The 13075-nt window shown below is 37.5% G+C and overlaps 1 protein-coding gene across 1 annotated transcript; it reads left to right on the top strand.

The window, feature by feature from the left end:
- The first annotated feature begins 2745 nt into the window (after window positions 1–2745).
- On the top strand, window positions 2746–12800 carry LOC107458951 (zinc finger CCCH domain-containing protein 19). Its single transcript, XM_052251593.1, is given in 11 exon segments — window positions 2746–4188; window positions 4314–4321; window positions 5773–5954; window positions 7581–8490; window positions 8586–8713; window positions 9138–9197; window positions 9300–9350; window positions 9666–9736; window positions 10371–10525; window positions 10619–11030; window positions 11032–12800. Coding segments are annotated over 11 exon segments (4668 nt in total). The 5' UTR covers window positions 2746–2995; the 3' UTR covers window positions 12530–12800.
- Window positions 12801–13075: the final 275 nt, after the last annotated feature.

Here is a 13075-nt window from a genome sequence, read left to right as displayed (position 1 = left end):
AATACTATTCCTAATTAAATCAAAGATAATTCCAATATTAAGTTTTCCCAAAACAATATTAGAATCCAAAACAGAGTTAGAATGTTTTTCAACAATTCTAAATCTTTAGGATGAAGAACGAAAACTCAATCATAAAATAGATCAAAGCATGAACCTCAAGTAGAGTAAAACACTTAGATTAATAATCCATAAAAAGATGAACATAGCTCCTAACCTTAACAGAGAAGATTAGTTACTCATGGTGGAATGAAAATAGAATTCTAAAGTGTGGTGTAAACGGTGGTGTATTGTTTTCTGACTAAATGTCCTAAACAATGATCTAGAATTTAATTCAAACTAAATCTAAATAGAATCAAATCAAATCCTAATCAAATATTTTCTAAACTAGTGATCTTCTTTGTAATTGAAATTCAAAACTTGATATGTTGCTTTATTGAAATCATGGGCTTGAGACTTGGCTTTGGATATAGTTTGTGGCCTTGTTGTGCACTTTCTAGAGGTTGTTGTTGAGTGAAGAGGATGTGGATCAAGTAAGGGACATCCTACATCTTCTAAGACTTAGAGGTTGAGAGTTGCTGGGCAGTGGCCCAGTGTGCCACGCTAGGCACACGCCCTCAATGTGCTTGAAAGTGGGTGTGAGGCATGTCCTACGTGCTCGAGAAGAAGAGGAGCTTGGCGTGGGAGCTGGCGTGACCCACGTGCGACGTGAGGCTTAAGGAGGGGAAGGTGGCGTGGGGCACGTCCTATGTGCTCAAGGACGTAGAGGTTGGGGCGACTGGAGCTTGGCCCAATGTGGGACGTGGTTCTTCAACGTGGGACGTAGAACTTCATACATGGAAGTGGCGTAAGCAACGTCCCACGTTGGTGAAGGATGAAGGCTTGGGTTGAGAGGAAGTGTGCATGGATGTAGGGGAAGTGGCACACCATGCTTGGATGGAATTTGGGGCATTGCATGGTGTGTAGGAGTGTATTTGGGGGTGTTTTGGACGTGTTTTGAGTGTGGGAGGAATGGATGGGCATGTGGAGACGTCCCAAATCTTCGTGGAGCGCTTCCAGGGGGTGTTTTGGTGCATGGAGGGTGTGTAGAGGGCGTGGGTCATGTCCTACGCGGGGCTTTTTCATGCTAAATTTTTTAGCTCAAAGATGAGAGTTGTTTGCAGCCCAAAATGAATGTCAACTATAGATATTATATATCGTTGGAAAGCTCTGAATGTTAGCTTTCTAATACCACTGGAATCGCTTCATTTGAACTTCTATAACTCAATTTAAGCTCACTCAAGTATGAAGAGGTCAGGGTAACAACTTCCACGAATTCTCTTTGCAATTTTCTTTAATTCTTGGTTCAATGGGAGGTTGCTTCCTTTTGCATGGCACTTTCCTTGGTTGTCCTTTGGTTGTCCTTCTCCTCTTTTATTCTTGCCTAAAATCTTTCAACAATTTCTTAAATATATCAAAACACAAAGCAACTCCAAGAAACATTGATTAAAGCACAAAAATCTCAATTAAAACAAGGAAAACATTAACTTTATTCAAAGAAATAATAAAAACATAATTAAAGATGCTCATACATTATTCATTTTTCTGAAATAGTATAATTTTTACTTAGTAATTAGATTTAGTGATTGCATTTTTTCTATTTTTTAATTATTATTTTCAGTATCATTTGTCAAATTCTTTGTAAGTTAAATAAATTTTAGCTCTTAGTTTATTATATTTTATATTAATGACTCAAATTTAGAATTTAGAAGTTAAGATTTAGGGTTTAGAATTCAGAATTTTAGATTTAGAGTTTTTAATTTAGAATTTAAATTTTAAAATTTAAAATTTAGAGTTTAGTATTTAGGTTTTAGAATTTAAGAAGTGCTATATTCTTTATTTTTTCTCGAGCGTATTAGTATTTGTCTATTTTTTGTATTAATAAAAAGTGTTAGATTAAAATTTTACAAATATATAAAAAGAATATTTTAAAAATAAATATATAATGAAAAATATTAGATATAAAAGATAGGTATTTTTATTTGGATATAAAGTTCTTTGATTTTTTATCTGAGTTAAAAATTAATTACTTTTTGTATTATCAAGGGAGTTTTAGAAACATAGTCATTTTGCAGGATCTGATTCTAAAATTTAGGGATAAACATATATTTATAAATGTTGCTAGTAAAATGAATTACAAATATTTTATACATTCATGCGAACTAGCAAAATATACAAAACATATTTATCACTCATTTTGCTTGCAAGACGTATGAATATATTTCTCTGCGAAATTCTTTAATAATAGGGAAAAATATAAATCATTAAAAAAATATGTAAATAAAAAATAATATAAAAAAGATAAAATAAAACAATCCCTAAAATAGGGATGAAGTATTTTTGTGGAGGTTAAAACGATTTAAAGTAGGTTTGATTTATATTTTATTTTCTGTTTTTATTTTTAATATTTTTATTTTTTAAATTTTGTGAAAGAAATAAAAAATAGTAAAAATAATAATATTTTTATTTTTACTTTCTATTTTTTTTATAAAAGTCTAAAAATAAGAATAAAAATGAAAAGGTAATTTTTTTGGGATTTGGGCCTTTATTTCTTCTTCTTTTATTAATAATTTTCAGTTATTTCGATATATTTAAGGGGCGGCCCAACTAATGCAGAGCTTAATTGAATTAAGAGATTGGGCCTTGGGCTTTGGATTCCGAAGGAAATAACGGACAGTGGGGGGATGCTTGGGGGAAGAAGCACGCAGCCGAACGAATCCCCTCTTCTATCTCCGCACCCTTCCGTTCCTTTCTCTTGTTTTTTCTCTCTGCCAACTCCTGTTATGGTATGGCCCATAACTTATGAATCCACCGAGCGAGTGTGTCACGCACAGCAGAATTTACGACGATAAGCAATTTCAAGTTTACAATTCCTAATTTCTAATTCCTATTCCCCTGCTTTCTAGGGATTTGATTTCAATCCCTAATTCGGTTATTCCAATCTCTCCCTCCCTTTACCATGGATGCTGAAGACGAGGAAGCTCAACACCTACAACACTCTTATCCACTCCCATACCTCTCTACCACTTCACCACAATGCCACAGCACTGGAGTGGAGCCGGTTGATGCGGCCACCACAGCCGATAATAGAGAAACTCTTGTTGGAGAAGCGGAACAGGCGGCGGTTGCAGCCAATTCGGGCGAAGCGGTTGAAGAGGCGGTGGAGGAGACAGAGATTGGGGATTCGGGAAACGCAGGAGAAGGAGAAATGCAAGTGGTGGAAGATAAGGTTGTTGGCCCTGAGGTTGTAGTTAAAGGTGATGATGTGGAGAATGGAGAGGGCCAACAAGAAGAGGATGAGATTATGGTGGAGGCAACCGGCGTGGCGAAGATGGAAAAGGAGGAAGCTCCGTTGGTAGATGAGCACGAAATCAGGGATGGTGAGGATAACGTAGTGGAGCAGACGGAGGTACCAAATGAAGCTGCTTCCGTGGTAGAAAGAGAACAAGGGCAAGAAAAAGAAGATGCAGAAGAAGAACAGGAGGAGGAGGAGGAGGAGGAGGCGGGTGGGGAGCAAGAAGCTGATGCTGCTAGCGGTATGGCAAATGAAGCTGCTTTATTGGAAGAAGACGAGCAAGTACTAGGACAGCAGCACGAGAATGCAGGCGCCGATGTTGTTGTTGGTGGTGTAGCTAATGAATTCATCGAAGTGCACGAAGAAGGACAACAACAACAACAACAAGAGGAACAAGAGGATGCTGATGCTGGTGGTGGCTTGTCAAATGAAGCTGCTTTCATGGAAGAGCAAGAAGAAGCAGAGAAACAAGGAGAAGATGAAGAAGAAGAACAAGCTGCTGCCAGTGATGATATAGCAAATGAAGCTGCTTTGACAGTAGATCAGGAAGAAGAACAAGCCGATGCTGGTGGTGATATGACAAATGAAGCTGCTTTCACGGATGAACATGAAGAAGAAGAAGAAGAAGAGGAAGAAGATGGCGGTGGCAGTGTTGGGCGCATGGGAGAAGAGACAGAGCCCACTGAAGGGACAGAAGAAACGGAGGAGCAGAGTAGAAGTGTGAGTGGTGGGAAGAGGAAGCGCGGAAGTGGGAAAAATTCAAAGTCCACAGGGAGAGCCCCATCAAGGAAAAAGATGGAAGAGGATGTTTGTTTCATTTGCTTCGACGGGGGTGAGCTTGTTCTTTGTGACCGCAGGTGACAATCACATTATGTGTCCTCATGACTTTTCTATTTGTAATGGAAATGTATGTTTTCTTATTCTATACCTACTTCCAACTCTATATTAAGCATCATCTGTTTGTTTCTTGTTCTTTTGTCAGGTGGTTCAGTTCTTGCTTTTAATTTTCAATTCCTGTGCAATAGCCTCATGAGTCTGTGAACTGCTTAAATTTTGTGATGAAAATAAAAATATTAGTGTTTGAATGCATAATGAGATTGGGTTGATGTTTGAACTTGGAATACTAAGTAGGGACATTAGGTTAATGCATTTAGGTAGAATTATTATTTGAATGTTCTAATTGTGCTTCAATATATTATTTTATACAAATTTCTCTCAAGAGGTCTGTAGATCAATACATGGGATAGATGATGGTATTTGAGGATAGTGATTGAAGCTAAGGACATGCATATGGTACTTTAGAAACTGAGGTTCTGTTTCAGTTTATAATCGGAGGAAGATTTAAATTTTGTTTCTTGGCCTTCCTACCTTTGAGAAGATTGCCCAGATCCCAGTTTATAGAAGTTTTGGCTCAACTTCATTAACCAATTCTATCTGTACCTTGTTTATGGCGGTACTCATGTACCCTTAGGGTGCGTTTGGTTTGCATTTTCATTTTCAGTATTTTCTGTTTTCTGGATTTTGTGAAGGAAAAATTGAAAACAATATTGTTTTCACTGTTTTCACTTTTTCCTTTATAAATTCTAGAAAACAAAAAAAAAAAATGAAAACAGAAAATGAAAACGTAAACCAAACGCACCCGCACCCTTAGTTTTTGAATTATTTTCCATGGTCTGCGTTGTTTTTTTCAGTGGAATTACCGTTAGATTCACTCACATATCATAGACAAATATTGATTGTTGGTTAATAGGTGATAGGTGATTGATATTTAGGATATAAGGACTTACTGTTATCATTGTCAATTTTTCAATCTGTTTAGGCTCGTACCCATGTAGCCATAGTTTTTGGATTGTGTTTCAAACTCTGCATTGTTGTTGTCGGGCGAATTACATTTAATTTCACTGGCATATCATAGACAAAGTGACAAACAATGATTGTTGGATAATAGGTGACAGGTGATTGATATTTAGGATATAAGGAGTTACTGTTATTATTCTCAATTTTTAAGAGGGGGAGTGCTGCTGCATTTATGCTACACTCTTAATATTATGATGTAAGTTAGCACGTTCCAAATTAAGATCATATCTATAATACATTTCCCGGTTTGTAGACTTCATTTTTCTGTATATCTGTGGAAAACCTCAATGCACTTTTAAATAGTCCTTGATGCATTTTAATCAATGTGGTGTGCTTCTTATTTTGATGCTCTCCTTTTAAAACTTTTACTTCCTGTTACCTCTCTTCTTTGCACGTGCCTTGTTTAGTGTAAATAGTTATCTTTATGCTTGTGTCTTGAAAGCAAATAAATTAATTCACTTGAATATTAAGATATCTAATCTGATGTGAAAAAACTCAATCATATTTACCTCGGTTTGTTATATTTTGATTCTAAAATCAGTATTATATCTGACGTTCCGTATGTGCAATCTTCATGCTACCAGGATGGCATATTTGCAGCAACTGTGAGAAGAATGCTTACTACATGTGTTATACATGTACGTTCTCTTTGTGCAAGGGATGCATCAAAGATGCTGTTATCTTATGTGTTAGGGGAAACAAGGGCTTTTGCGAGACATGCATGAGAACTGTAATGTTGATTGAACAGAACAATCATGAAAACATGGTATATCATCCTTCTGCACTGTAGTAGTGGTTCAATTAGTTTCAAGGTGTTTGTGACAGATTAGCTTTTGATTTTTGCTTCTTTTATTGATTTTTTTTTCTCGGACTACATTTTGGGATATTTTGTAGCACCTATAGAGTTGTGCATTGATTTTCAGAGGATTGAATTTGTTACAAACATGTACTATCGATACCAAAATCATACTATTCTGGTTGTGGAATTGCAGAACCATGATATGGTATTTAAGGATTGCTTTGCTGAAAACTTTGAGGTGCTTGAAATAAAAAAAGTTTTAGAGAACTAGTACTCAACCAAAGTTCTATATTAGACTGGTACCCCTGGGTTATTATAGTATATCTTGCTCGAAGTATTGAATCATGCACATAATCTGGGAGATCAATCTCTATTGGTAATCATGCACATAATCTGGGAGGACACTTCTCTGTAACAGAGAATATCAGTGCGATTGCGTGTGACATAGTATTCTGCAGGGAGGATGGATTGATGTAAATAACTACACCATATGTGCAATAAATCTATGAATTGCCTGCCTGTTATTTGATAGGTCTTTTTGGGTTATTTTTGGTCATTTTGCTTCTGCTTCTTTGGAAGCATTCTAGGGTTTAGACCTCTACATCATTGACCCTACGCTCAAAGCACATTTCTTCTCTATTCATCCAAACTAGACCTGTTATGCACTGTTTTTTCCCCAAGCAAACCCAGTGGATTACTAGCAAGTCAGTGATTCTGGCTTACCATCCCCTTCTTCATCCTCTCCTGCATATTTGGGTTGAGTTTTATTCTTCATCATCCACTTCCTTTTTAATCCCCCCTTTTTTGGTTTCTCTGTCTTGTTGTGAAGTGTTACAATCTTCTAACTCCAGTTCCAGTTCCACTCTAACTATATTTTGTTCTCATACTCTCGTTCCTTTTTTGTTCCTTATGCTGCTTGGATTTTGCTGTATTGGTCATAGTTCTTAATTGCACTCTATCACAGTTCATTTGTGGCACCGTGTTGTGAGGTTGCCTAGGCATGCAATAGTGCTGGTATCACCCATGTGCTTCAGCATTACGGCTGTGCATCATGGTGGGTCACAGGTCCTTCAAAGCTGTTGTGGCCACAACTTGGTGGGATGAAGTCAAAAACAGTCAGCCCACCCAACTTCAAGTGGAACCCCTTTTTTATTTTCATTTTTTGAAATTAAATTCTCTGTTTACCCTCACTTAAACTGCAAGAGTTTCTATTTGCCATCATCTAATCTGTTGAATTCATATTTTGCCCTTATTTAAGCAACATAAGGTGATGGTAGAACTACTTGTCAGCTTGAAGAATCAAGTTTGAGGGGAGTGTAATTGTGCTCCTAAAGAATTCTTACATTTCTTTCCCCTTCTGCTGTATAGTCGACTGCTTGAATGCGTTTCATTTCCATAGTATTTCAACATTCGAATAAGCTGCATCATGTTATTTACATATCAAACTATCCGTCATCAATTAACACTATGAATCCGGTTAGAAACAGACGTACCTTGTGACTAAAGTTCATATATGGAAAGATTTTAATTTGTAAGTAGCATTGTTTTGAGGAACCTACTTTGACTACAAATAACTATTTTTCTTGCTTGCAGGGACAAGTGGATTTTGATGACAGAAGCAGCTGGGAGTATCTCTTTAAGGACTATTACTTAGATCTAAAAGAAAAGCTATCCCTGACATTCGATGAACTCACACAAGCTAAAAATCCTTGGAAGGGATCTGATAGGCTTCCTTCTAAAGAGGAATCAGCAGATGAACTTTTCGATGCCAATAATGATAGAGGATCTGATTCAGATAGCTCATATGAGAATGTAGATTTGAGTCGTTCCAAAAGAAGAAAGGGCAAGAAGCGGACAAAGTCCCGTTCCAGGGAAGGGACTTCATATACTTCTGTGGATGGAGCATCTGCAGATGAAACCTCTGAGTGGGCTTCAAAAGAACTTTTGGAGTTTGTCATGCACATGAGAAATGGAGACAGATCCATTTTGTCACAGTTTGATGTGCAGGCTCTTCTGTTAGAGTATATTAAAAGAAATAAACTTAGAGATCCTCGTAGAAAAAGTCAAATCATTTGTGATACAAGGCTTCAAAATTTGTTTGGTAAACCAAGAGTGGGACATTTTGAAATGTTAAAGCTTCTTGAATCCCATTTCCTTCTAAAAGAAGATTCTCAAACTGATGATATGCAGGGAAGTGTTCTTGATACTGAAATTAGTCATTTGGAAGGTGATGGCAACTCTGATTCATATGTGAAAGCTGGCAAAGATAAGAGACGTAAAACTCGCAAAAAAGGTGATGAAAGAGGACTTCAAACTAATGTGGATGATTATGCAGCTATTGATAATCATAATGTTAATTTAATATATCTCCGACGTAATTTGGTGGAAGAGCTACTTGAAGATACAGAAAAGTTTCATGATAGAGTTGTTGGCGCTTTTGTGAGAATAAGGATTTCAGGTAGTGGCCAGAAGCAAGACTTGTACAGGCTGGTTCAGGTTGTAGGTAAATATTTGGAGAAAACATTACCTTTCTTGCGGATAATATTTGCATTATAAAATAACATTTGCAGTTCTCGTTTTAATTATTGTCATGGCCAGGGACTTGCAAAGCATCAGAACCATATAAAGTTGGTAAAAGGATGACAGATTTCTTGCTAGAAATCTTAAATTTAAACAAGACAGAGATTGTATCCATTGATATTATCTCAAATCAGGAGTTCACAGAGGTAATTCAACATGTTTATTTTTTGGGTGTTTGTTTTTCTTTTCCTTATTTTTTGGGTGTTGTTTTTCCTTTCCTTTTTTTTCTCATTCTTGTTATGATTCACCCTTTTGGGGAGAGTGGTTATTGCTTCTCATTTCTCATGTTAGTTACTTTTGAAACCTGGCATGATAATCGTTGTTTTAGACCACCATTCTCTAGAACCTCCTAATTGTATGAATGGTGGTTTTGTGTTTGGTAATCAGCTATACTTCTTGCTGGTTGGTTCACTTGCTCAACAATAGAATTCCTAGGCAACTTTGCAGCCATATATTTAGTTGTATGGTGTTGAGAACAAATTGTTTGTGTATTGCTTTTGATGATTTGTCCAACTTATTTTTTAGATTAATGTATTTCATTCTTTAAGATATTGACTAGTTTTCTGTTAGGATGAATGCAAGCGACTCCGCCAAAGCATAAAATGCGGGCTCATAAATCGTCTGACACTGGTATATCTTATTATATTTTATTTTATAGTTTATGCTCAATAGAATACTTTTGGGAATCAGATGTTACGGTGATTACTGAGGATAGAAATTTGTGCTTTGCAGGGTGACATTCAGGAAAAAGCTTTGGCACTTCAGGCAGTTAGAGTGAATGATGTGAGTTTAGGGGAAAAATTCTGATATTTGTCATGCCCTAGTAATGGTGTTCTGAAAAACTTTGTTCAACTTCAACATAGACACTTTAAGCTAGGACTTTGAATCTTCTCTTTTGATGCTGAAGAATTGAACATTAGACCTGAACCCTATTCTTTTTAGAACTGCTAACTTAATTTTTCTTAGTTTATTCACTGAATTGTCATTTCAGTTTATTTACTGATTTTGTACTGTTTCGATTTATATTACTTGTTCTCTGTGAAACTTGAGATATGTTCTCTGTTATTTTTTGTCTAATGTATTATTGTTCTATGCCAGTGGTTAGAAACAGAGATAGTGCGGTTAAGTCATCTCCGTGACAGAGCCAGTGAGAAGGGACGCAGAAAAGAATATCCTTTTCTCATCATAATAGATTACATACAATACATGTAGCAAGATTAGTTGCTTATTAGCTAATTGCTTTTTGTTTGCCCATGTACCACGTCTTGTTGCATAGCATTGTTAATTTAAGCGAGAATGTGATCTTATACTGAGTATTGAGGTCAATTTCTAATAAACCACTCCTACAAATTACTTCTCTTTTCTTTAAAAAAAAAAAAATTTTAAAAAACAAAGCAGTGTTGATTAGTCAACTCTATATGAAGTTTACATACAATTCAAGCTTGTGATAATATTCAGATAAAAAAATGGATAGGAAAGTTTTTTTCAGCTATATAAATGATATTTGACGGTTGCTGTACATATCAAATGATTCCTATTGTCTCTTTCTTGTCTAACACCAGTAGGATTTGTTTTAATAGGGAATAGCACATTGCTCTTTTGGCAAGGAGAAGGAGTTTGTTCTTAATCTGGGCTGGGTGGAATCTTTTACTCTTTAGTAGCTCTTGCTAGGTTGAGATAGATAACTGTGACGATTCTTTTTTGGTTCCTAGATAATGTTTTGCTTGCTTCTACTTGTCTGTAATATTTGGAAGTGATCAAGAACACCAAGTACTATTTTGTTGATCCTCAACTTCCTTTCACGCTCAGAGAGTGTGTTGAGAAGTTGCAACTTCTGAAGACTCCCGAAGAACGACAACGCAGATTGGAGGAAATTCCAGAAATTCATGTGGATCCTAAAATGGATCCAAGTCATGAATCTGAAGAAGATGAAGATGAAATGGATGAAAAACGACAAGGTGGTAATACTGCAAACTGCTGAACACATTTATTGTGTTTCTTCCTTTCCTAGTAGTTATTAACTCTGCAAAATTATATTTCTGTTCCTGCAGAAAACTACATGAGACCTAGAGGACCTGCTGCATTTGGAAGGAGGGGGAGAGAGATTATTTCTCCTAGGAGTGGTCCTATTTCGAGTGATTCCTGGAGTGCGACACGGAATTATTCTAATGTGAATCGTGAACTTAGTAGAAATCTGTCGAACAAGGGGTTTTCAAGCAAAGGCGATGATGTTTCTATTGCTAATGAAGTACTAAATGATGCTCAATTACCCCAGGGAAGGGATTGGGGTTCACAATCTAGTGGCCTGGAGAGGCAGAAGCTATCTTCAAGCTTTGAAAGTGGTACTAAAAGTAACCAGCTGTTATCAACACCTGATCATTTTTCTGCTGCTTTATCAGAAACTTCTGCAGTGTTGTCTTCTGTGGGAGCTGCTCCGCCAGCTATGAAAATAAATGAAAGTGAAGTCGATGCTCTTAACCGATGCCTTAGCAGGAAAATTTCCTACTGAACCATCAATGCTGGATAAAACTCCTGCTAAGGCTCAATCTGTGATTGATCCACATTACTCATCTTCATACTCTGGCAAGTCTCATTTGGCGGTACAAGCTATGGAAGGTCAAGCTGGAGGAAGACCATCATTTGATCATAATAGTGGATCACATAATCCTCTTGGTTCTCCTGGACAAAATGCTGGAGGAAGTTGGAGATCTAAAGATACCATGAATTCTTTAGCAAGTCGACCTTCATTGGCAGTTGAAGTTCCCAAGAATCTGGCAAATGGTTGGGGTTCTGATGCTGGACTCAGAAATGAAGCAACAAATCTTCCTTCACCTACACCCCAGACTGCTTCAGGTGGGACCAAGATGCAGGCTTTTGAAAATAAATGGTCTCCAACTCCAACCCCTGTCCTATTGGCTGGCTCTCTCTTAGGAAATTCACTCCCCATTGGGCCTGAAAGTCGTTCAAGTTCACAACCTGGAATGATATCAGCTTCTAAATCAGATAATAATCAAGTACATGTTCATGCAGCATTACCTGCGATTGCTTCAGGTGTTGACATTCAGACAGCAGGTGTACACTTGCAAAGTCAGAGTGTCAGTAACCATACCTCCCGTGCCGAAGGCCATCAAGGGTGGGGCTCTGGTACGGCTCCAAAGCCTGAAGTACAGACGTGGGGAGGTGCTCAACCTCAAAGGATAGAACCAAATAATCCAGTTACTATGCCTGCACAGCCAGCTTCCCATGGTCACTGGGTTGATACTACATCCGTCCAGAACTCTGCCTCATATAGCAATGGAAATCCTAATGGGGCCTTCTCTACACCGAGCTTTCCAGGCATGACTACACCTACACCTACACCTACACCTGAACCATGGAGACCGCCAAGTTCAAATAGTCAGTCAAACATAGCAGCAGCAGCACCATCCAATGTACCTTATGCTGGTTGGGGTATGCCAGGAAATCAGAATATTAACTGGAGTGGACCTCTACCTGCAAATGTGAACGTAAACTGGATGCCTGGACAGGGGCCAGGACCCAGTAATGCAACTCCAGTATGGGGTGCTCCTAGCCAGGGACCACCTGCGGCAAATGCTGTTGGCTGGGTTGCACCTGGTCAAGGACGTCCGCATGTAAATGCAAATGCAGGTTGGGTTGCACCTGGTCAAGGGCCAACGGTGGGAAGTACTAATCCTGGTTGGGGTTCTTCATCTGGAAATCCAGGCACGTGGGGTGGCGAGCAAAGTCGCAATGGGGAGAGATTCCACAGCCAGGGCGATCGTGGAACACATGGTGGAGATTCTGGTTATGGAGGTAAATCCTGGAACAGGCAATCATCATTTAATGGCAGCGGAAGAGGAGGTTCTTCCAGGCCTTCTGTTGGGGGACAAAGAGGAGTATGTAAGTTCCACGAGAGTGGACATTGCAAGAAGGGGGCTTCCTGTGATTTTATGCACACTTAAAAAGTTGTAGGTTAATTAGCTTCAGAGAAACATGTCTTATTGTACAGTATTTTCCCATTTCATGGCTTAACGTTGTACAAGGGTGCCTTCATGTATGTAGCACTTGTGCATTGTAGCCCCTCGTTTATCTCTGTTTTGTTGCCCTTTTCTTTTCGATTTTTTTGAGGCCTTGTATTATTGAGTTTCTTGGAGTTGGTTGATTCGAGAGTAGTTACAGAAGTCGACACGCCCTCTAGATCAGTAATAATGATGAGGGACAGTTAACAGTTAAGGGGACTTTACATTTTTTATTTATTTTTTTTTAGCTATGAAAACGATAGAGTTTTTCGGATTTGGGAGTTCTCATTAAGAGAAGGCTATTGGTAGTCTCTAAAATTAATTATAAATTATATACTATTGCATATTTTTTTAAATTTTAACGGTAAAATAATAAAGTAAGAGATTAATTGTCATTAAATTTATAATTCCTATAAAATGTATATCTTATCATCTTAATTTAAGAGTAATTAATTCTTTGTTTTATTATTTTTCTAATTTTTTTTATTT

Source organism: Arachis duranensis, chromosome 7, assembly GCF_000817695.3.
Source record: "Arachis duranensis cultivar V14167 chromosome 7, aradu.V14167.gnm2.J7QH, whole genome shotgun sequence".
Taxonomy (NCBI): domain Eukaryota; kingdom Viridiplantae; phylum Streptophyta; class Magnoliopsida; order Fabales; family Fabaceae; genus Arachis; species Arachis duranensis.
This window is presented reverse-complemented; position numbering and strand designations above follow the sequence as displayed.